Source organism: Neolamprologus brichardi, chromosome 8 (genome assembly GCF_056152115.1).
Source record: "Neolamprologus brichardi isolate AB-2024 chromosome 8, ASM5615211v1, whole genome shotgun sequence".
NCBI lineage: Eukaryota > Metazoa > Chordata > Actinopteri > Cichliformes > Cichlidae > Neolamprologus > Neolamprologus brichardi.
Window position 1 is genome coordinate 8,995,162 of NC_142111.1, and position 24,652 is coordinate 9,019,813.

At 44.3% G+C, this 24,652-nt stretch overlaps 1 protein-coding gene across 5 annotated transcripts in view; it reads right to left on the reverse strand.

Annotated features, from left to right (window-relative positions):
* Nucleotides 1-24,652, reverse strand: part of raraa (retinoic acid receptor, alpha a) — a 144,356-nt gene that overhangs the window by 10,517 nt on the left and 109,187 nt on the right. For all 5 annotated transcript variants that reach the window (XM_087845385.1, XM_087845384.1, XM_087845383.1 and 2 more), the window contains one exon: nt 5,202-5,350. In XM_087845385.1, coding sequence (XP_087701511.1) covers nt 5,202-5,350 — 149 coding nt within the window. The remainder of the gene's footprint in view (nt 1-5,201; nt 5,351-24,652) is intronic.

Consider the following 24,652-nt stretch of genomic DNA (forward strand, 5'->3'; position numbering starts at 1 on the left):
GCTGCTTTCAGATATTTCCAACCCCCTCTCACCCCCAGCCGCCACCCTGGAAAAGAGCTGTTATCTCACAATAGAACAGTGAGCAAACAATCAAGTGAAAAAGAACAAGGATTGTAGCTTATTTATAGCTGCCGAAGCTGAGGGATAATTCTCCAGTCTTTGTTTGGGCGAGTATCATCTCCTCTTTGATCCAATAGTGCCCCGACCCTGACCCCAGGGTCATCAGAGGATTGACCACCGCCTGCAGATAATGCAGAGGCTCAGGTGCCCGCTTGCAGCACCTCCTGATTGGCTGTTGCTGCTGGCTCGTGGGGCAGTCGATTGTCCCTGCCACCACCACCACCCCCCTCCAACTCCTCCTTTTAGGAGTCATTGCTTCCTGTGGCCCTTAAGCCTCTTTTTGTATCACCGCTTAATCCGCCCGGCGACAAGAGTCCTCAGCAGGCCTGTCAGCCACCCTGCAGAGTTCAGTGGAGATGAGGGCGGCAAGAGGAGGGAGAAGGGAGGGAGGCACGAAAAGGACGAGTGAATGGTTCCTAGTGCATTTGTGATTGCGAGTGTCATGTGCTCCTAAATTCCCAGCTGTCTACCTGGTTAAGAGCTTTGTGTGCTTGAGATCACGTTCCGCTCTGTGCACGTGTGTGAAGAAATGCTTTACTAAGTGGGACGTAAGGAGTGCCTAGAGTTGGTGAGTTCACAGGGAAGCACAGGAATCTTCTCTGACACGAATATCACACTGCGCCTGGATTAGGAACGCGTTCCCAACCTCCTACTGCGATCATGGACGTGTGTATATGCAGGCCTGTGCTCTTGCTCCTATTACGAAACAACTATTGCAACAGCCCGCACACTAATAAAGGCTTTGTTTAACAAAAAGAAAAACAGCAAATAGGGGACATTCATCACGGGGAGGTTGGGGGTTTTTTTGTTGTTGTTTTTTTGGGGAAATAGCCACTTCCCTTGCACTGCACTGCATACCAGGAAGAAAGAATGCCTGCTTTGCACTGGCATGCCTCAAAGACAAAAACATAAACATGAGGGGGTGGGCATGCATATTTAATGTTTAAATGTTAATATCTGCAGGGGAAACAAAAAAGAAGTGCAATTCTAGTAAGTATATGCAGGCAGTAGAACTTAAACAACAAGAGAATGAGCTGTCTCCAAGCAGCAGAGCTCGATACCCCCCCACTCCTGCTTCCTCCGTTCGCTGCAGCCCCCAGGAAACGCCTTTGTAGTTTGGCATGCTGCAGTAAAGCAGACGCTGCTAACCCTCAACTTACCCCAGTCTCAGATGAGACACCGTATATATTCTCACGCCTGTAGTGTTGAATTATTGAGTATGCTATGCCAAGTCATCTCCTCTGAAGTGAGAGATGCGGTGAAGGCATGGTGAACTTTTCAAATTATTACTGCAGCTACTGAGTGAGGAAGGCAGCGGTTTGTGAAGATGGATGGGACCAGCAGGTGACAGCGGCTGTCGAACTAATGAGGTTTTAGGAGTTTTAGTGCGATTATGACAACATGTTACTAACCTGATGAATTGTTGTGCTGTTAGGGCAATGAAATTATTTGAATGGAGCACAGAGGTTTATGTTTTTATTGCCTGCCTGTTTGGTAATGCAAAGAAATGCCCAATTAACTGCTCCCTCCCCCACCTCTGCCTCAGTCTAACAGTGGCTCCCTCCCTGTATCTACTCAATATATCTGATTATTGACTGAGTAGAGCTGCTCATTATTCATGCATTCTCTATCTGGTTAATAATCTACCATTCACAGTAACACACCTATTCAGCTGAGAAGGCATGCAAGCAAAATTTGCTCGTGGTTTTCTAGATAAAAATTTTATGACCTGAATGCGAAGAGATGAAAGAGCAGAATTTGTATATAACGGAGGTGTTGCAGGGGGAGAGAGGCCGTCGAAAACTGACAGTGAAACCTATCTAGTACGTTACTGCTTTTCATCTGAAACAACTTATTTTGTGCAGAATATCTCATGACTGACTAAAATATCAGTTACATCTCCAGTGCATGAAAGCCTTCAAAGGCTGATTGCAATATTGGTTCTGACACAACTGCTCTACAGTCAGAAAGAGCAACACTCCAACCACTAAAGATGTCTTCATCATGTGCTTAATACACCGTTTAGAGTTTTTAACCAACCAAAGGAAGTGTATAATAACAGATTCAGTTCATTAAGGAATAAAAATAATAATAATAATATTAAAAAAAGACTATCCACATTTCAGAATGTTGTAGTGTGAATTTTACAGTTGTTTCTTAACACTGCCATCTGAATATGTGAAAAAAATTTATATCAAAAACCTCTCAGATTAATGCAGATAAAACTGCCTGAGGTGACACAAGGTGTGTTCAAAGTCAGTAGTCACACAGACACACACACACACACACACACACACACACACTAGAATGAGGTGTGATTTAGCCTCATTATGTATCTTATAACCCTGCTTAATTATTGCCTGTGAGACAATGGGGATACATGTTAAGTGAAAACATTAAAAGCAGATTAAGACTTGGAATAGCCGCATTGTTGCAGCGCATCTTTTGAGATCAAAGTCAGAGCTCATTACATGCCAACAATCAGAGGGGGAAAAATGGATACGCCCACTCAGCTTTGCACCAAGCCTGATATCCACTCTCTGTGCCACAGACAACTAAAACGCATTAAATGTCTAGAAATCCCAACTTGCTAATTAAAAACAAAACAAAACAAATTGTATATTCCTGAATTGGTCATTCCTTCTTAATGATAGTTTCACAGGATATCCCTTAGCCACTGAGGTCGTTAGCATCATCAAATCCCAGCATGATGGTTCTGGAAAGAAAAAAAAAAAAAACCCCATCAACTGTGTTTTTTGGTTTTGGTTTGGAGCTTGCATGCTCTCGACATGCCTGGGTTTCCCCTGTACTCATCCAAGGTGTACCCCTGCCACCTGCCTTATGACAGCTGGGATAGCCTCCAGCCCCTGTGGCCCTTAACTGAAGATGATGAATGTATAACTAACTGTAGCAGGTAACAAGCTTACTAAATACAGCATACTTAAGTAGCTGTGCATCACCATTATCTGTACATCTGTGGGGGCGAAAACTAGGCATGCACCAAATATGAAATCCAGCAGTTCCTGACGTTTAATATAAAAATTAGATAGCACATCCTTTCCTTTGTACCATGAAAACAAAGAAATCTTTGCAATAAATGATGTTTTCAAAGCCTCTTTCAGCTCCTTGAAAATAAACTGGCACCTGACACTGGTAAAGGTGCAAAACTGACAGATGCAGGGAAATCTGACGACAACATGTGTGCATTTCACTACTGGTGTAATGCTAAGAATCATCCTGTTGTTCAAACTGTTTGCTATTATAATCTGACACCACTCACAAAATGTCATGCACATGCTGACTCTAAATGAAATTATTTCAAATATATTTTAGACATTCACGTATTTAAATGGATTCATACATGTTTTCACATATTCGGATAAGGCAGCACACAGTTATGACACTTCTGACCCTCCTTTGCTTCCAAAAGTTAAAACAGTAAAATAAATGCATATTCAGATACTCTAGTTCATACATGATAATTACAAAAGCGGTGGATAGTAAAAATATCAAGAAGCGCAACTACAACATCACCATTCTCGTGCATTCAGACACATCTTCTGCTGTAAACATGAAACAAAGACTCACAGCTCTGCCAATATCATACTTAGATATATTTCCATTACTACTTATCACACATGTAAGGACATGCAAAAACTAAATTTCATCTTGACCAAAGTGGTGGCTGTCTTTTGCTAAACCATCAGTTAAAAATGCTACTTGTTAATCCTCAAACTACCAGGATTTTCCTTGGCAAGTGGATGGAGAAGCACAATAAGCAGCATTGTTGTTGGCCCAATTTATTTACTCTGCTAAGTATTAACCTGCTGGAAAGCCGGGTGTACTTTGTATCACACTCCCAACTTTCCTGTGCTCTCCTCCCTTTGTGCATTCTTTTCCTTACTTTCCCCTTCCCCCTGTGCTCTGGGGCGCTGACCATCTTTTACTTTTGGTGTCAGTGAGTTCAGCTGTGGCCCCTGTGCCCTAATCGGCTGCCCCTCCAGCCATCTCAGCTTCTCTCTCTCTCCTCTTTTTTCTTTTTGCTTCTTCATGCTTTCCAGAGCACAGTCTGCTCTCTCGCTCTCAACCAGCTTAGGCCTCTCAGTCTTTGAATGGTAGCATCTGCATTTCTACATCCCGCCTGAGTGTGTGCCCTTTAATGTGGACTTTTCTTTTTTTCAGTACCCGTTTCCTTTCATTAGGCTACTATCCGTGCACGTATGGAAACAAATACACACTGGCCGAGGAGCCATTGGTCACAACTAGTACACCACCCTGCCTGTGCCAAACATACAGCATGTTTTAAAGGCGAAGACTTTCACTTTTTTTGGTAGCTAGAAGACGACCAGAGCGTAAACAGAAAATATTAACAGCACGTTGGGTTTGTGGAATGCACACACCGTGCAAATATAAGGTATGCACCTGGCAGTAACATTACATTAGATTCCACAGATCCCTGGTCCTCATCTCTATCCTCCTCTGAGCTTACACAACTCTGGCTCCTTGCCTTGGGAGCCGTGAGATAAAGAAGTCTGTGTGCTCACACTAACAGGAGAGCGTGTACACGTGCACACAGCAGCTATCAACTGATAACAGAACAGATGGGCGTTATAAGGCCTCTTCTGCACCTGTGCAACATGGCTGTATTGATAATGGACAACCGATGCAGACACGTCAGCAAGAAGGCGATACGAGGAGCAGCAACACTCAAAAAGAAAAAAACAAAAAAAACAAACAGATGACTAGATGACAAAATTTCACATTTTGTTCATGATAAGAGGCACATTTATCATATACGTGTAAAGGCCTGAGTTTTTGTATTCTTGATTAGACAGATCAGTGATAATGTCGGTGATAATTCTCAACATGCATTCAAAGACATGTAAAGTCAACAGAAGAAGAGGGAAAAAAAAAAAACCAGGGGGTGTGAAATACTCAAAATGACGTGATTCATCATTTTTATCATATGAGCTATAAAAAGTTTTTTTCTTTTTTCTTTCCAGTGGAAATCACATGAAAGCAATAAGATTGACAAATATCTTGCTTGCTTGGCAGATTCAGAGGAAGGCCGGGAGTCTCACCTTGCAACCCTCACAGGCGCTGACACCATAGTGGTACCCTGAGGACTTATCCTGGCACACAAAGCAGGGCTTGTAGACGCGGGGTGGAGGGGGAGGCGAGGGCGGGCTTGGCACTATCTCCTCTGAGCTGGTACTCTGGGTCTCTATTGCTGTGGAGAGGAAAGAGCAACAAGAGAAAAAGGTTAGTGGACGCTGCCAGATGGAGCTCCGGCACACTAGCAATAATCAATGAGTGGGATCAACGCATAATCTCATGTAGACACTCACACAGATCTTAAACAATCCAGTGCAAACAACCAGAAGGGGGAACGCACTCAGTTTCAAGTGTTTTCAGATCAGCCACAGGAAAGATGCCTTCAAAGAACAAACACTCTTGCACACACAGAGGGAGCACAAATGAATCCACCCCTCTACAGCATTCTTATTTACAGCTGAATACGTGGTTTCTCTGCCTCTGTTTGGACATGACAGCAGGGGGTTACATCGCAAGCAGGGTTCAAAGGCAGGTTTTCTCCAGGTGGCCTCGAGTTGTGCCTTTTAAATTGCGTGCTCTTTTTAAGTGCTTCAAAATATAAAAAGGATAAAGGGTACACGCTGTACTAGTCAAGAGAAACAAGCTGATTCTCACCAACCAAGACAGGTCTTTGAAACTCCACTACCCCACACAAGCTTATTTAATATCACACAGGTAAACATGAGGTTAATTACTAAGTAAAGGGTGAATTGACAAACCAAAGAGCAGTAAGGTCATATATCAGGTGTATCAAGTTATTCCAAAGTACATTTGGTGTCTTATTGTAGCATTTCTAAAAAAAAAGTCCCTTCATTCTTATTTTGAAAGTTCAGTCACTCCTGACCAGCTATCTCTGGTTGGCAGGTTGCTTTAGTGACTGTTATCCACAACATTTAGCTCCTTCACTGGCGCCTCGTCCAGCAGTCGGATGTACTCCAACTCCACAGACTTGGGACTGCAGGTGGCGAAGGTAATCCTCCTTCCACATTGGTTATCAGCTGCGAGCTTGATGTGCTACTCTAAACAGAACCAGCAGCAGGTGGATAATAGATTCATGAACCACTACACCGAGCTCATTGAGGCAGGAATACAGAAACGTGGACCGAGGGCCAGTTCGGCTATCAAAGGGAGACGCACTGAAGAGGCAAGACGATCGCTCTGCACCCTTATTTATTTGTCACAAAGAATAAGCACCACTTTATAAATTGCATAACTGTGTGCGGCGGAGTCTCTGTTTGAGTGAATGACACACACACACACACACACAAACAGCATGTATCCTGTCATATCATTTGTGCATGTACATGGTAAACAAAGCGACCAAGGATTATACAGAAGTAACCTCCCTTCACTGGCCTCAATGTTTTGTGTGTTACAAAACACAGCGCTTCCATTAGATATAACAACACACATTCACAGCAAAGACCTTCACCCTGTAACTTATATATGAAGTCTGTGATCCAGCAGCGTGTTCTACTTGTCATACCAACGCCAGAAAATAAGCCACAAACACACGAGTGACGGAGCTTTAGAATCCCATGCTATGGCACTCAAAGCAGGTTCAGGTTCATGGCATGCAGGTGTGCATCCTTTTAACCCACATTGTTCCACCCAGCATCATCAGCTTAACAGAGAGAGAGAGAGAGAGAGAGTGTGCGTTGGCAAGAGGCTTAGGAGTTACCAGCACCTCAGTGCTTGTGTGTAAACAAGCCGTGTACAGTATATTATCAGAGGGGGTTGGCTCAGCAACACACTCCACGTGACTACACTTCAGACAAACCCTGCGCTTGCATGGTGCCTGCACTGCACAGTGGGCAAAATAACAAAAGAATGCCTGCCCCCCCCGCCACGCACACAACTATCCTTTTATACTGTCTCTGTGCAGGTGTCTACTTGCCAGTCTCTACGCGAACAGAGCAGATGGTGCAAGAGAAGATTATATTCAGAACAATCACAATAAATCTGACACCCTTATATGTTCCTGTTTCCTGGAAAAGGGTAACAGACACAATCACACTACACCAAAATCTAGTCCCTCCAAAGCCTGCTTGTTATCTCTGCCATCAGGAGAAAAAAAAAAAACATACTGCGTGTCCGAGCGAGTTTCAGGTGTCGGGAACAGCTAAGCTTCAAAGTAATAAAGCTCGCTTTGCATCAGCTAACGGTGACACTTAATAAGGCCTAGCATAGCGAGGGGCGTCGTTTATGAGGCCCAGATGTCGTATGCCACTTTCGCACTGACGGCGACCTTTAAAGCTCTTGGTGTAAATTGGTCAATGTGATTTAAGGAGGGAAATATGTGGCTCAGAGGGGGGAGATAGTGGTTTTCATTATTTTTAAAAGCAAAAAAAAAAAAGTTTTATGGAGTGAGCAGAGGGGGATATGGGGAATGAAAATTATCTTTTTGGATAATGAAGGGTGGAGATAAAAGGAGGAACAACAAATCTAGTTTTAGGGAAGAAAACTGTGTTGTTTGAGTAATAAAGCAAAAGATAAAAATACAAAACAGATGAACTGCCTACAGACATCAGCTTTACTCCTCCCTGAAGCTTCAGAGTCATCAGCAGGTGGTATATCTGTCCAAGAGACTATTTGAAATCAAAAGAAATCTTCAATCTGACTCATGATTCCCATTTAGTTGAACTCATGTGATCACCTGTTTAGTTGTGCTTTGATACAAAGAACGGGACTAAAGTCAAAGCAAGAAGGTCCAGCTCCAACTTGCTTTTGATCATATTTTATTGGTAAAATTCGGACCTGAAGTGATCATTTTAATTGACAAACACAGAAGCCTGGAAAGGATAATCAATGCCAAAGTCAGCTGTATCCGTCTCACACCCGCTGCTGATGGATTCACTGCCTGCAGGCATCGTAGATGGAGAGAGGGGGTGGATGCTGTCTCACTGCGCAGCAAAGTTTACAAGATTTGCCAGATTTTAAGATGCGCGTCAAATTAAGCTTTCATTTTATCTTGATCATAACAATTCATATAAGCCAGACATGGGCACTGTAGTGGTTTAAAACATACTCTCAGACTCAAAAGTATAAAAAAGCGTGATAAAGGACACGACTGGCTTCTTGCTCAATGTGTACACACGTAAAGAGCACAGTTATCAGCTCTAGATTGATGCAGTCTTTCACTTTACTTGGGCTCATTACAGAAAGCATCCAAACTGGAATCTTATCCAGAGCAGAAGGTGATTTAACTGGACCAGAACCTCACCAGCCTCTATCATCACTGATATCAAAGAGGTAACGTGTATGTGCAGAGCCTAAAGGGTACTAAGAGACGCTACCATACCCTGCCATAGCCTGTTCATCCTGGCGCCATCTGGCAAGCAATTAAAAATAAAATAAATAAATAATAAAAATCGGAAAAAAAAAAAAATGTACCACCAGACATCAGGGTAGCTTCTTTCCTCTGACTGTGAGGCCACTGAATTCACACTCCTACGCTTCATCATCAATTAAGCTTCAGTTATCAAATATCTCATCATTCATATTTTTTTGGTAATACAAAGGGAACGCATCTGTTTGGTTATACAAGTTAGTGTTGTATAATGATCACTGAAATTAATCTTGAAAGCGGAATCAGTGTCCTTATCGCCGCATCTTTAAAGATTTATGCGTCAGATGAGAAAACTCAAGCTGCAGCTCAACCATGAAAAAAATAAAATAAAATATTTGCACTAAATCGGCAGGTGGTATGGAAAGAAAAAGCACCACACTAGACTCAACTATATTACACAAACTTCTGTTTGCACTTCAATCCAGGCATTCAATCCAATTATACATATAACAGAGAATAGAGGGCAGGAATAATACATCCAAGAGAACATGTGTGGACATATCCAGAAAAAAAAATTACATATATAGGAGGTAATTTCGTCCGAAGGACGTGAAGGATTCAGTCTGAATGAACATGACAAGGACAACAGATTGTGGGCAGGGAGACGGCCTGCCCTTTGTTTGCATATTGCCGTTTTATTGGTGTCATTATGAGCCATCTTTGCCCATGCCACTGGGCCATGTAGTCACCACACTCATGTCAAACAAATTAAACTTAAATAGAGCAGGCCTTACATAACACGGCATCTTTTCTCATTACGGGTAGAAGGGAAAAGAAAAAAAAAAAACATTCACAGTTTTGCGCGCTCTTCTGCGTCTCTTGATGTGGACTGATTACAGCCCTGCATTATTAGGGTGACCACAGAACTATTCATCCACATTAAAGCTGCCTTCATTAGAAACACATAGACAAACAGATGCGCCACCCACCCACCCACACGCATGCATACACACACACACAAAAATCACATCTATGCTTACATTTAAAGCAGGCTAAAGGGTCTCTAACGGCCATTTAAAAAAAGACCCAACAGTCGAAAACAAACACACACAGAATGTACACTCGCTTAATGAGAGCACCCATGGAAATCTGGGACACAGGGATAAGAGTCTGTGAGAGGGCTGGCGACTGTAATTAAATACAATGGCTGGCTTCTGGAGCCTTGTCAAGCTGAGGCATGGAGCAAAACAATGGCAGGCCTGTGGACAGAGAGGCAGAGGAGCTCAGAAGAGAGGACAGAGCTACTTAGTCCTTAAGCAGTTCTCAACCAGGCATTATTCAACACCACCCTGCATCCAAGCTCTGATCAACACCACCCATCTTACAAGCCTGCCTTTTGTATGATCTGCAAATATCATACGCACAAACAGTGGAAAAACTGACTCACGCTCGCCTGGAGAGCTTCCCTCAATATCCTTGAAACACGTTAACACTGGGGATGTGTGTGTCTATTAAGGTTCCCAGATCCAAGCCCCCTTCCAGAGCTAAGTCACCGCTGTTAACTTCAGCTAGAGTATCACTCCTTTAACCAAGGCAGAGCAACAAAGAGCAGACAATAACCTAAGGGGATGTCGGTAGGAGTTACTGATAAGAAATCTATTGTGCTTCGGTGGGGAACTGAAACACAAACCATATGGTTGCAACAGTTGTTGTTAAGCAGACACAAGGGTGAATGAAAGTCTGCAGCAGCCTGGAATTTTGTCAGATGAGTCCCAGCAGCGGGAATAAGCGACACAGGCTGCCAGGTGTAACCAGCGAAAACCAAACTTGACATGGCGATGACTTGGAACTGCAGAACTTCCCTTAAAGGAAGCTTTGTCTGACCGCTGACTCGTGACTGTGTCTGAGAGTTACGAACGGCGGCTAACAATGAAAAGTTTGAAGCATTCTTTGGTTAGAAATTGTAGCGAGGAGCCAAACACAAAAAGAACAGAGTTATCTAATAAAACCAATTCTGAATGATCAGTATGTCCAAGCACCTTGATTTAATTTAGTTACACATCTCCTTTGATTCCCAGACAAGTCTTATACACATGTGCGTGCATGTGGACGTGCGTGCAAGCTACCCCCAGATGTCTTAATAGCTTAATGTAGTGCAGTGTTCTCGAACTCAGAGCCAAAGCATTGTTGATTTAATTAAGTTCAAGTGTGAGTGGTCTGTAATGCTGCTCTTCAAATTCACTTTGCATACATCATGAGCCACAAGTGCACTTAGAGCGAAGCCGAGGCCTCCCAGCCACATCCTCCATAAGCAATTACCGCAACACTAGACTTAAATGGACAAATATGCACGAGAATGAAATGAAATTTATTCTTATGATAAACTATCCTTAGATGTAATACTGACACAAGATAGCCTGGCTAACATCAGCACTTCAAAGGCATCAAGACCAAGAGGCATACACGCTCTCACACATACACAAACCCCACTGGCTATTATCAAGCCTCCAGACACCAGGCCGTCTCGGCCCAGTGCTGCCGAGCAGTTCTTGAGGTTCAGCTCTAGGTTAGTCCTCTGAGATTTGATTACCTTCATCCCCACTGGTTACTGGGGCCAGCTGTGAGGCATATTAATGAGATTTCACCATCATTAGGGAGAAGCTAAGTACATTAGCAGGCTGGCTGGTTGGCTGGCTGAACTGTAGTAAAGACTATTGCAGAAGAGGAAGGAGAAAAAAAAAAAAAAAGAGATGGAGAAAGAGACAGAGGGCTTCATCGGGGTCCTCCACTTAGCTGAACCCTATTCAGTCAGACTATTGCGCTCTCTGGGTTCCATTAGATTATCTGGACACACAGACATGCACACGTACAGACACATGCCGGCCATCTGTACGCTACGTACGACATATAGACTTCCATTTGTGTTTCTGTACAGTGAGTGTGCTGGAGAAGAGACATCAGACAGACCACCATGCCGCAGGCTGCTGCATTAGGACTCGCTTTGAAGTCTGCTTAAAATAATGAGGTGGGATGGACGAAGGAACAGCCCTGCGGATAGAGAAAGCCTAGGGAGTTGTAAGCCAATGTATCAAGACTGTCCACAAAAACGAAAAGCAGCAACCTAAGAGCTGTAACAGAGCAGCAAGCGAGCAGAGAAGGGCATCATTCATGCACGGTGTTTGACTTTTACCAAATATTCTGACTTTATTTCTGTTTTTCAATGTAAGGAATGCGTGTAAGCATTACAGGCAAAAAAAATTACACACATATGTACAGGAATGCTTTGTCAGCACTCTTCAATTACCGAAGGGGGAAATGGGACCGCTTCCTTGCTTACGGGGAAATCCTGCCATTCTCTAACAAAGCGTCATAACAGCTCTCTGCTGAAAATGGACTGGGGTTCCATTCGCCGCTTTCACACCGATTACTGATGGCAAAGTCACGCACGGCATCTGAATATGAGCCGGAGCGAGGGCACACACACACATACACACACACACACACACACACACCAGCAGGCACGCACAGACTGACAGCTGTAAGGAGACGACCAGTGGGGTGTGTTTGTGTTCAAACACAGAGTGCGAACAGTTATTAGATGGGAGAAGGGGGAGGAAACTGGTGGTGAAGCCGACAGGCGTAAGCGAAAACACACGCTCACAAACAGGAGAGCCTGGGGAGGTTAACATCGGGCAGGAGTGGAGAGCAAAGCCTCCTCCGCTAAGTGAATTTTTCCAGTTCATCCTTGCCAAATGTGAGTCCTAGAGCTTTGAGCAGCAGTCATATTCAAATTTCTGCTTGTCTACACACAAAATAATCAACAATATATAACTGAGGTTTTCTTGGTGGAGGGCTAGCAATGGTAATCTTGTCTCCACAGCCGTTTTCATACAAACTGCTGGTAACGATGGGAGAATGAGGCGAGGACACATTCGCTTTAGCCCTCAGCAGGAGATAACCTGCTTTGGATGTGTCCACACTACAAGCATAGATAACAACAGGCTGACTGTGAAATCACCTGACAATTACCTGTGCTGCCCTAAAGCAGAAAATCAGCATAATCAGACATTGCACGGACTCTGTACTGGGGGCAGTTGGTGTAAAGACCATTTAACCTGTGATCAGCCTGAGATAGTGAGACATTTGCGCTCTCATGTGAAGTTCCTTCGAGCAATATCTTTTAAATCAAAATGGCTTATGATTACAGCTTAGTTTGAACAATGTGAGTGTGCCACCTAAACATGCAAAGACAAGGACTCATAGGTAAGACGAGCAGACTGCTCACAATCAGTGCTCATATGAAGCTGGGTTAGGGAGATTATTGGGGATTGCCTTACTTCCCTGGATGTGCTCCACCTAAGCTGCTGCATGTAAAACCTTCATTCTACCATCTGAACGTACAGAGAGGGGGCAGAGTGAGGTGACGAGAGGAGGTCAAAGTGACAGGAACGCATGAAGTTACAGGACTCTGTCACTAGCGGGTCTCCAGGCTTTCTGAGCATAATAGCGACCACATATTTCTGGAGTTGTGCAACAACAACTGATTCCAAGCCCTGTTTGAAGGTCACATGATTCACATATATATTTAAAATAACGCATCGGACGTCACACTGCCCTTAATGCAAAGGAAGAGAAGCTCAAACTGACAAGTTTAGCCTGATTATATCATTTTCTGCAGCAGATGTAACATCACTTCCACTTATGACATGAAATGACAGACTGGTATTTTGCAACCATTGCAGATATCTAGATTCTGCAGAGAGAGTAGAAATTGATGTGACAGCTTAAGTTTTTATTGTGCATCATGTTTTGAAGACTTCACTGACTCAAGACAAATTTTTGTTTGATGGATAACGCACTAAATTGGGGCCAAACACCCCAAGCCGCCAAAATCGTCCCATCCCATTTAGACTGCAAGAAAAACACACACGTATGTGAGTGATAAATGAGGGCCCGAGCAGAGGCCGAAGGGCAAGGCGGTTCCCGAGTAGGGAGTCTTTCTTGCCTGTTACTATGATCTCTCCTCAACACCAGGAAATGGTGATGTTTGTCTTGGAGCAGGAGTGGGGAAAACAGCAGGTTGGGTTTAGCATGGGTAATTTATCTTCACACCTGGACGAGCAGGAGTGTCTGCATGCATATATGTAACAATGAGATGCACTTTTATTTTCTGCTTTATTAAGGGAAATAACCAACAAAAATGTAGTTAATCAAAAAGTCTTGTATGAAAAGAGCAAAAGTTAAAATTTTAAATTGGCGGTTGTCCCCTTTAAGGTATCCTCGCGCAGCAAACACAGCTCTCAGTGCAGATGTTATGCTTGGATCTCTCATAGGAAGTCCTATTCTGACCACCTGCTGGTTTGCACTTGCAACTTTCACTGGATATCCTCAATATGTCTGAATGCTGACTGCTGCGTTAAATTTCAATTCTGAGAAGGGGACAAGCCAACAACATTTTTGGCTAAATTTAAGGTAGTCAAATGTTTCTCAGATACAACAAGATGATGAAAGAAATTCACATGACACTGCCAATAATAGGGTGAATTTACAGTACAGAACTTTGGGAATTTGGAAGAAAACAATGTTCCTGGTTGCACTCCTGATCTGATAAGCGTTCTTTGGAGATACAGAAGGTTCTTTCACAAAGACCGCTGCTTGTTCTGTCATTAGGTCTTAACCAGAGACCACTCATCACCAATTACGATCCTTTTCGTGACTGCATTAGCATTACAAAAAAATTTGTTTACTCCTTTACAAGTTTGCGGTCGATGAAATTGTAAATGTGCACCAGCAAATGCTCACATTTCCAGGAAGCGCTCCAGTTCTGCACAAACACTGGAAAACTATCTCTGCATTTTAAGACAACTGATGTGAAGCAGCAAATACGTTTATATTTATAAATGCAGTCAAACTGTATCTGGCACTTATGTAAATGTGGATCTGCCTCTCCAAACATGTATACTGTGTCATATTCTGTATGTGTCTCAGAGCCTGTGCGTGTGAACACCAGCATCTTCTTGTCAAGGCGAGGCCTGGTTTTTATCAGCGCAGTGGCCCCCATTATGTTCCCAAAGTCCTTCTCCAAGGGGCCCAAGAAAACTTCCCACTCTGTGCTGCCAGGACTCTGAAATAACAACACGCCAGGTTTTCCTATCACAAATGGAGAACGAACTGAGAACATGTGTGGACAAACTGGATCGTGGGGGGAGGGAAAGAGCAGAGAAATGAGTGATTCAGCATATGGCAAAGGTGAGCTCTACGGGTGCTAGACTTTTTAACGGAGACTTCGTGTTAACCTCAGTAGCTGCTATGTCCTGCTGCTGCTGCCGCCACATGCTGGCTTTTGGTACGGCTAATTCTAAAACACGTTTCATAAATGCAATAAAACACTCCAACATTTAGGGACCCAACTGAAAGAAAAACAAAAAGACAAACACATCAGAAGGCATCCAAAGACTGCTATCTAGCTGGAGAGAACCACAAGATCCCTGGCAACAACGCTCCCCTGCAACCACGAGTGATGCGGTGTAACTCTACCCAGCAGCTGTCCGTGCCTGCTGACTGACACTGGGACTATGTGAATTGGCACTCGCCCCAGGCTGACTGGAGATATCTGGCATGAGCTGATGGTGTGGGACATGGTGGTGAGCACAAGGGGGCAAAAGGCAGCCCCTGTAAGCCAGAGGATACCAGGATGTGCTCTGGAAAAGCAGCACATTTTAGTAACCTGTCGAACTATAGTGGAGACTCCGTGATAGTGAGTGCAAGAATATAAGCTCTTGATTAGAGAGCCATTAATCCACATGATGCCCACAATGGATCTGCCATTGAACATGGAGTTACTTTAAAAAGCTGATCACACACATTTAGCAGCTGTATAGAGCTGAGTATAATGACTGACCTACATTAAGGGAGAGAAGGGGGGAGGGAGGGGAGCGGGAGGAGAGAACATCTGAAGAAAAAAGACGAGATGAGCGACAGGACCAAGGGAGGATGGTGACACGTGAGACAAACATTTCAAAAGCAGGACCCAGATAAAAGCGCCGCATGCTGGCATGTTTGCTTTTAGACGTTTAGTTCAAAGTAAGAAAAAGCAGAAGGTGTAACCACAGTGTAACCTTCCTTTGTCAGCCATTATAAAAGGGAATTTACGCACCGTTTCTGGAGTAACATACAGCTGGGTTACTTCAGTACAACTGAAGATCAAGGTCATCATCGGATCATAACAGGAACACATGCAAGTAAAACCCCGGCCCTTTGCAAACTGTTCTTTAATGTTACCACTGACTTTAAAAGAGTGCCTGCATTGGTTAATTATAGAACTATGCATGAGCAGATGACTGTGTACATGTTTTTGGGCTTTTTCCCCCTAAGACAACAAACTGTACTCGTGCACACTGTGAGCCAGGAGGGTGCCAAAACAATACTAATCCTGGGCCACCCAATACAGACTCAGTGTGTGGTCTGACAAAAAAAGCCTTGAAGGTTAGCATTTACTCATCTGGGTGATGCAGTTTTGCAGGGCCACTTAGAAAGAGTGCAACATAAGCTTCAATTCCCTCTATTCCCATAAAAGCCTCAAGGTCAGTGGCATTACAAGCAGAGTTGGAGGGTCAGGGGCCTGGAAATATTCCTGTGACCTTAAAGTAATCATGGAGAGAGACAGGTGCTGGGGAGGAAGGAACAATGGTTTAGAGAGTTTGTGAACACTGCATGTCTTTTTCAAAAATTACAGTTGAGTGATGTGAGACAGATGATTTCAGTTAGAGTGGAGATCATGAACACATTTCTGCCTTTAGCATTTAAAAACAACGACACACTAGGAAATGCTGGAAAGTGCATTTGATAAAGGAAGTGAATTACGTTCACACACATTAACCGGGCCCTATTCATCTCTATTGGCTGGAGTGCCACACACATTGCCTCTCCTGGTGTTTGAAGGCCAAAAGGCCTTCATGAATACTTGTGCTCTAGTGTTTGCACTTCACTTGCTAACAGAGAGGTTATCTGCCCATTGACACTCACTAATCCAATGTGGCTGGCAGCATTCAAAGTCCTCCGTTCTTAAGCGCATATTCAACAGTGGAGGAAGCGGGTCGTAAATATGGGAGGGAGAAAAGGGCTATTTGCATTAGAGGGCTGAAGTGGACAAGGAGAGGCCTCGAAGAGGTAGATAAAAAAGGGGGAACGAGGATCAAGAGAGGGGGGGGAAAAAAGAAGAGGATCACGAGGATCTGGAGAGAAGAGAGGATCACTAGGGACAGGCTTTGTCATGTTAAATCGCCTCTCTCAGCCCATGTTCTCCCTTTCTCCTCCTCCTCCTCTCTCTGGAGAATACAATAGTCAATCACAGGGGAATAGATTACAAGGGTCCGATCTTCTCAACTTCAGAGCAGGATAGTGACATTGGAAGTGGGCTTGAGGTCGCAAATAAGCGTGTGCGGGACTCAAGTGGGTGACGGCGTGTGCTCAGGGCAAGCAGCGACCCACAGGGCAGAAAACAGAACCCAACAAAACCTACAGAAGACCTTGAGCGCACACAACTTGAGCCAATTTCAGCAGGGCCAAATTTTAAATTTACAACATTGAAATCTCTACATCTATATATGCAAAACCCCACTATTTCATTTGTGTGCTAGTTAAGTAAATGAAAAACACACTTTCTAATTTTGGCCTCTTTCGAAACAACACAGCAGAGGTCGGAAGACAAATATTGGTTATGAGGCAATAAAAAATGCTTTAAAAAGTGCCTCTTCATCACGCCATTTCTCCCCAAAATTAAGAATCCTTTTACCTTTGTCACTTCATTTACTTGTCAACATGAGTTACAGGTTATAGTTAAACCTTACATCTGCCTTCAAGCCTCAGCAGGTTAATGTGCATTCCTCTAACATAGACTGCAAACATAATGACCATGGTTCCCTTCATAAATTAGCTAAAAGTACCAATGTCAGCTTTAGAGTTAAAAGGGCATTGTGCATGTAAATGGAGGCATTTGCAAGAGTCTGGACAAGATGATGCAGCCGGCGTGCCATTATCCTGTCACTAGTCTGTTAAAGAAGTCAAAGATGCTATGACCCAAGGGCTTTTTTTTTTTTTTAACTAGATCGGCAAAGTGGTTAGAGTGGCCTAAAGACCCCTCGGAGACAGCTGACATATGCAGAATTGCCAGACGCAGAGAAAAACAAGCTAAATGCAATTTAGTGAGGCTGCCCATCCTTCATATACAGAGATTTGGAGCCTATATCATTGCCTGACGAGGCCGCAAATTTGACAGAGCCATTCTGCATAAAGCAATGCGAGTAAATCCAAAGACGAGAATAGCAGCTTATAACAAAAGTTCCCCTAAAGGCTGCACAGCCAGCCAAATCTTCTCCTGCTCATGCCCCCTAATGATGAGCGATGACAGGCGTTTTATTCAAATGTCTGGTGCACAGTGTCGGTGGGGCTCCTCTGTGAAGATGTGGGCAGAGTGAGGGGTAAAACTGGGAGGCAGCAGGAGGCACATTCAATTGCATTTGATGTCAGTGCCATTGCAATAAAAAAAAAACCCAAAAACAGAGGTGCATGTCAATAGCACTGGGACATTAGGTTTGCTCTGTGTTTAGGACAAATGGCTGCTGACAGCAGGCAGAGTCATTAAGGGAGTGCAGTGGGATGTTACTAGAATTTAATGGAGGACATGTTTAGCTTCCTCGGGTATGGGTCGTGCTCTTCCCTTCTCTGTGGGTGCTGTCTCTGTCTCTGCAGACACTAATTTCCTGCATGGATCCCTGACCTTTCAATATAACCTGGGGGAACCATTTGATCACAGCACAGGCACACATAAACCACACACCATTTCCTGTGATATGGCTGCCCACCAGTCAGTGGGACTGTTTTTTGTCAGACGACATTGCCTCTTAGAAATGGAAGCCTTTATCATAGAACATCAAGCAACTACATCTTCTTTCCCATTAAGGACTCAACTTCCCTTTTTTTCCTTCTTTTTTTTTAAGAAACAGTAACAAAACTGAAACTGACTGACTTTCAAAAAACAACAACAATCTAGTTTATAAGTTTTGTGAGGTCGCCATTATTGTCAAACTAGTTTAAAAGTGAAAACATGAGTACAGTTGTGCTCCAAGCCAAGCGCTTGGATTTGACTGGTGTTAAAGCTTCCACCTCTCCCTCCTGTCCTTTTCCCCCCAGGGTTCAGTTAACCCCAGCTGGCCTTTGCTGATTCAACTGCTGCCTCTGCCAGCCCTGTGACCTGGGCTTCATTATGACCCTCGGGGGCGACTGGGTCTCGTTTTGCTGCGACCCAGTTCCACTGCAATAGCAATGTATGCCACTCCCAGTTAACTCTGTCCATTAAGCTAAGTGGGGCCCGTCAATTATTCAACAGTTTCCAATGTATAATTAAAGAGATAAGGTGTACTGTCATGAATAGCGGCACACGCAGGTGAGGAAAGACAGCAGTACTTTTAATTCAGCGTTCTTTGTTATCATATATCTCTGGATGGCAAATTTTTTCCCAATGTGATGAGAGGGATGTTCAGAGAAACAATAATGTTAATCAGTAATAAAAAGCAGCAGCAGGGTGTTTCATAATCATTAGATAAAAGACAGGCGAGAGGACAAAATGAGGAAGTGGAGAATTAGGGGAAGTGGTTTAGCATAGGGATGATGAGAAGATGAGAGCTGCATAGAAAGAAAAAGATGCACGGCCCAAAGGATGGGTAGAACATACTCTGTGTTTTTATTCTCATGCTTTAAAAAGAAAAAAACCCAGCTCATTTATAAATCACACTGAACTCAAACGAGAGTGAGTGCAGAGAGAAAATTAGGCCATAGTTTTAAAAGCAAGAGAAAGCAGATTTACAGAGCTGCCCGCCCCCCTTCCCCCCTGCTGTGTAGGTGTGCGTCCTGGGGGAGCCCGTGATGTTAATACAGTTATTAAGCCTCTCCACTGAAGCCTGCTCCACCTCCTCTACCCCGAGCATCAAGGAGTTCTCTCTGCCTGCCAGGCAGCGGGCAAGCTTGCCTCTTCCACAATGAGATCAAACAGGCCCAAGTAGGCCAGCTCAGGGGAAGCCTGTGATGAAGCGTCCCACTGAGCAGCGAGGGCAGGTGGGGTTGGGTATGTCAAGCCCAAGGAGAATCCCAGCAGGCTTTAGGAGAAAGGGTGGGGGTTAGACTTTAACCTTGCAATAGCTCCTCCTTCACTTCTTCGTCTCTTTAAAGTCAGCTGACCAAGATTCCCATGCACCTCTTCTTGGAGTTGGGGATTACAGCCATGAAAGGTTTTAGTGAATGTATATGAGAGCTGACTTTTTCTCTTGTTAGCTTCAAGGATATGTGCAGCCATCAAGGAGGTTTGCAGGTTGATAAGACGTGCACGGCGTACAGCCAGGAACCCCCCCCCCCACCTCCTCTCTATCTCACAACCTAACTGGTTACCCCTGTAGCAGGGTGTAGGTGTGTGTGTCTAATCGCTGCGTTACTGCGTTATAATTCAGACAGGACAGGGAAGATTAGTGTTGCCACTCCTGCCTGTAGCCAAAGGGAGCAAATTTGGGCAAACATCTAGATAGCGTGCAAAAGTTGTTTTTCTAAAGTACTAGCAGGTTTTTTTAAACATTTTATTTTCCACTTATGTGCAGCAGTTCTTAACAGGAATATAAATGAAATGGCTAAGTTTTGACAAACATTGTGACAATGCTGGCCAACTGGCTCGCACACATCACAGGAGGGCGTTTTGTGTCATGATGACACTTGAAACTAAATGAAAGGAAAGAAAGTTAATGACTAAAGAGATGGGCAAGATAAGGCGTAATGTGCTGTAACGTGGTAAATAGGACGGGGATATAGGTCATTCTGTACCAGACTCAGTTCGCCAACACTGGCCTGTTGGCAGCTAATGGATGCAGGCCAAGTCTCTATCAGTCGCACTAGAACACTAATAATATGAGTCACCGTGCCAAGAATCTCTCCTTCTCTTTCCCTCTCCCAGTTTTATCCCTTTACTCGTTTGCCCCTCTTCCTCCTTTGCCATTTGTTCTCTGCTGCTTTTTGTTCAGAAGGAGAAAAGGCCAAAAATCCAGAGACCAAAAAAATGACATTAAACCCCCTGAAAGGCTCCACAGAGATTACTGTTTGAAAATGCCAGCCCCTGCCCGCCTCCCCCTCCTTTTCCCTGCGCCTGAGATCTCTTTTTCCTCTCTCCCTTTACCTCCATCTCAATTTCTTTTAGCTGAGAGGTGCTGACAGCCCAGACACAATAATCTGGCTCTATTGTGGAACTGCCACAGTGGCAGCAGCGCTGTGCAAAGGTTTCCCACGTATGGCGCGAGGGCAAAGCGGGGTGTCACGTCACGGCGGTGCCACTGAACAGTGCCGCTACAAGGGGGTGGGGGGGACTGGTAACTACTTGCAACAGAGCACCATGCAGAGCTGCTTGACAACTCCAGTTCAAAATGTTGTCACCTTTTCCATTAGTCAGCTCCGGGGCTCAAGCAGAGACCGAGAGGAGGGGAAGGACTATCTAAAATCAGAAGTGTAGGACAAAGCACAAAGAGGGCTTCTCTTTGATCACAATGCTATCACTGGGAGCACAGAAAAGATTATTTGAAGGTTGTTCGACTATGGTCAAAACAAAGCAAAAGCCCAACACTGGAACACCAACTGAATTATTTAGTGAGCTCCATCATATCTTTGGGCAAACCTAGTGGAGCAAATGTATTTCTTCATACACTTTTCTCCATTTCCTTCATCTTTTCAGCCAACTATAAAAAGCCTTCTACAGGTTACTGTTAAAAATCTCATGGAATAACAGAATGCACCCTCTGAGCTCCAAGTGCTGCATGGCTGCATATTTCCCCGTAAGCCCAGCCTTAAACTGAAAGGATATCCATGAAAACAGGACTATTTTTTAAAGAAAAAAAAAAAAGGAAAGGATTAGGAAAAGAGAATCATTTGTGTCTGATTTTTAACCAGAGTAGAGAGTGTGTGTCATCCTGAAGGCTGCGTCGTCTCTGGGTAAGAAATTCAGAAAACCAGAAGGTCGTTGACTTAGGTCCACTCACTGCAAAACGAACAAGCAGCAAGGAATTCCGGCACATTATTTTTCCCCGGAACAAAGAAAGGACCTCGGCATCTGACATAACCATTTAATTAACATGATATGGGCCTAGAAACGCTCTCTCCTTACTATCAGCCAGGGTACATCAATAACAATAGCCCCAGATAAGAGAGAGCAGGTCACAGCAAAGGTTAGACGTATCTTTAAAAAGACAATACCACCTCCCTTTTGAACACACAGCAACTCCACTCGTAACAAACAGGATCGAGTTGTTTCCCGCACTGGTTTGGAGCTGCTCAGCTACGATGCATCTCTTGGCTCACAGAGAGCACAAACATATCAAACGTGGTTACGGGGGAACAAGCAGCATGTAACCCGAGCCCATCTGCCCCCTTCAGTCGGACATGCTGTCCTATCCATCACTATCCAGCTCTATACTCTTCCTTCCCACCTCGACCACACTGCTGGCAGTCTATTTCATCCTGGTCCCAGGTGGGTCTTTAAGAGTCAAATGTCAGAGGCCGAGCTCTAGCCAGACACATAATGAATATGAAGTGATTCAGAGGGGCTGTGGGAAAGAGAGGAGACTGGTGTCCAGACAGTCCTGAGTCATGCTGAGCAGACCTTTGGCTGGGATGATATGAGAGAGAACCACAGAGGAAATGCTACACAACATGGACATCTGATGTTATTTAGAAAGGTGCTTTCATAAATCAAGACATATAAACAGGTTTCATCTTCCTCCAGACTTGCCCTGTATGTTCCTGCGGGCTTGTTAGAAACGGAGATAGCAGGTTAAATATAAACCAGAAAACAGACTCCAGTTATTAACTACAATGAGATCATCTGAAACACCGAGACCGTTTGCTATGTTAGGAGCTGGCCTGCTGGCTTAATAAAAACATAGTTGAAGCCAAGGGGATTTTGTTTTGATGTGCACAAAATAACCGCAGAACATTTTGTGATGGGATCACACCTGCTGAGACGCGTTCTCAGACCAAATATTTTATATTGACACCACAAATGAGGACGAGGATGGGTCACCTGAGGATTTATGAAATAGATTACAAATTAAAAACAATGTGGGACGGCGGTGTAAAGCTATCATTCCCACACCCTTTACACACTGCGCTTGTGGGTCGGATTGCACACGTGTTTGAACTTGACCTTCATTCTAATATCAAATACACATGTGCAAAGTTTCACGGCTGCATATTGCACAGTTGAAATGCTACAGTGTTGAGAAACTCTGCCCACAGACTGAAGGGACATGTGAACACCTGCCCTATAAAAACAGCCTTTAAAAGGCAGTCCCTGCTACAGCAGGTGTCACCGGGGAGCACACAGACTCACTAGGTGAAAACAATAGCAGTCATGCTGTTGCAGCTGATAAATAAGGGCAGGTCTGATTCAGGACTCCATGCTGAATTTTTTCCCCCCTTGCATTCAACGCAAACACAGGCTGTGGCAGAGCATTCGTTTTCAGTTAACAACACCAACTGAGACGGCAGCAACACGGTGCTATTTTTTTGTCCCGCTCATGTGAAAGTGCCAGGCTTTTGTATTTTTAGCACACTAACCTCTAACCTATTTTTTCCCCCCCTCGCTGTCCTGCTCTCAAAATAGGCGGGCATTCCACTGCGGTGCATGTGCAAGTGTGCGTTTGTGTGTGAACTACTTGAGGTGTGCACAGTTGTCATCCATGTGATGCTAACAAAGATCCCCAGAGGCAAAAACTGAGGATGAGTGTGCTGGTGGGAAGCAAACAGTCCTGTGCTCTGGCCTGGAGCTAGTGGCCTGAGAGAGCCTGGCTGACTGCACAAGAGAGGCAGAGGCATGCAGCGGTCCTCTGCAACTGATGAAACAAGGCAACATTCCATGTAATCACTCTATATATAGAGGATGCTGAAAAAAAAGAAGGTTTGAGGCCAGGAAATCTTGTAAAATATGAGGAAAAATTAGGGCAGGGAAGCATTAAAGATTAATCGCCACACTGACTGCCCGGCTCAGGCTTGCCATGCGGAGAATGCCACCACGGAGATGGGAAACAGGGAGGGAGATAAAGTGTGAGAAAGGACACACTTTAGGAATGAAAATGCCTCGCAGATGAATTCTGGGATGATAAATGTCCGTGGTCCAATACCCTGATGAATTTATGTGTGTTCCATTGTGGGAGGGTGGGGATAAAACATGGAGATGGGGAAGAGATGGGAAGCGCAGAGAGAGAGAGAGAGGGGAAGAGGGAGACAGTGTGCCGGTGAGGTAGCCATGCAGAGCACATTGCGAACAAGCCATCTGTAGAGATAAGTAAAGAAGTGATTACAACAGGCCCAGCTCAATTTCTGACAGTTGACGCTTGACTGCCCCTGAAGAGCCGAATTGATTTAAATGAAGAAGCAATGAATATTTTAGAGGGCAGAATCCCCCTTTAACCTGAACAGTTTTGATCTCCCTCCCAGCCCCGTGCGTGTGTGTAACGGTGCAGACACCAGGGAGAATGTAATTATTGATAGTGAGATTACAGCCCTGTTGTCGCAACGGCTGCAATCAGCTGCCTCCTTTAAGCCCTGATGAATCAATGACACTGCCTGGATCTTTTCTGTCTGCACTGCTTTGTTCATCAAAGTCAGCTTTGCAGTGTACACTAACCCTTGTTTGGGGATTTAGCGGCAAACCAAACTGGTGTACAGTACACTCTGACTTTTGCCTCCGGCTAATTCTCTCCGCAAACAAGCTGAGGCCCATCGGTTTGAGCGTGCGTTCATGTGTGCACAAAGGAAAAGAAAAAATGAAATGCCCAGACAAAAATATGCTGAACACGTGATGTACTCGATATGCAATAGCAAGGCATTACGTCGCGCCACCTGCAAGACAACATCAAAGTTGCGAGGCAGCTATAGCAGTGTTTGGAAGTAAAAAGCCGGTTATTCTGCCACTCTGTTCAAGGTGAGGGACCACACCCAGTCATTACACGTTGTGGAGTGACTGAGCCAACGGGCATTTAAACAAACAAAAACACGCATCTTTGTTGCTCTTGGTAAACTTACAGCAGCGACTGTTGTAAGTAACTGTTGAATTGCATTAAA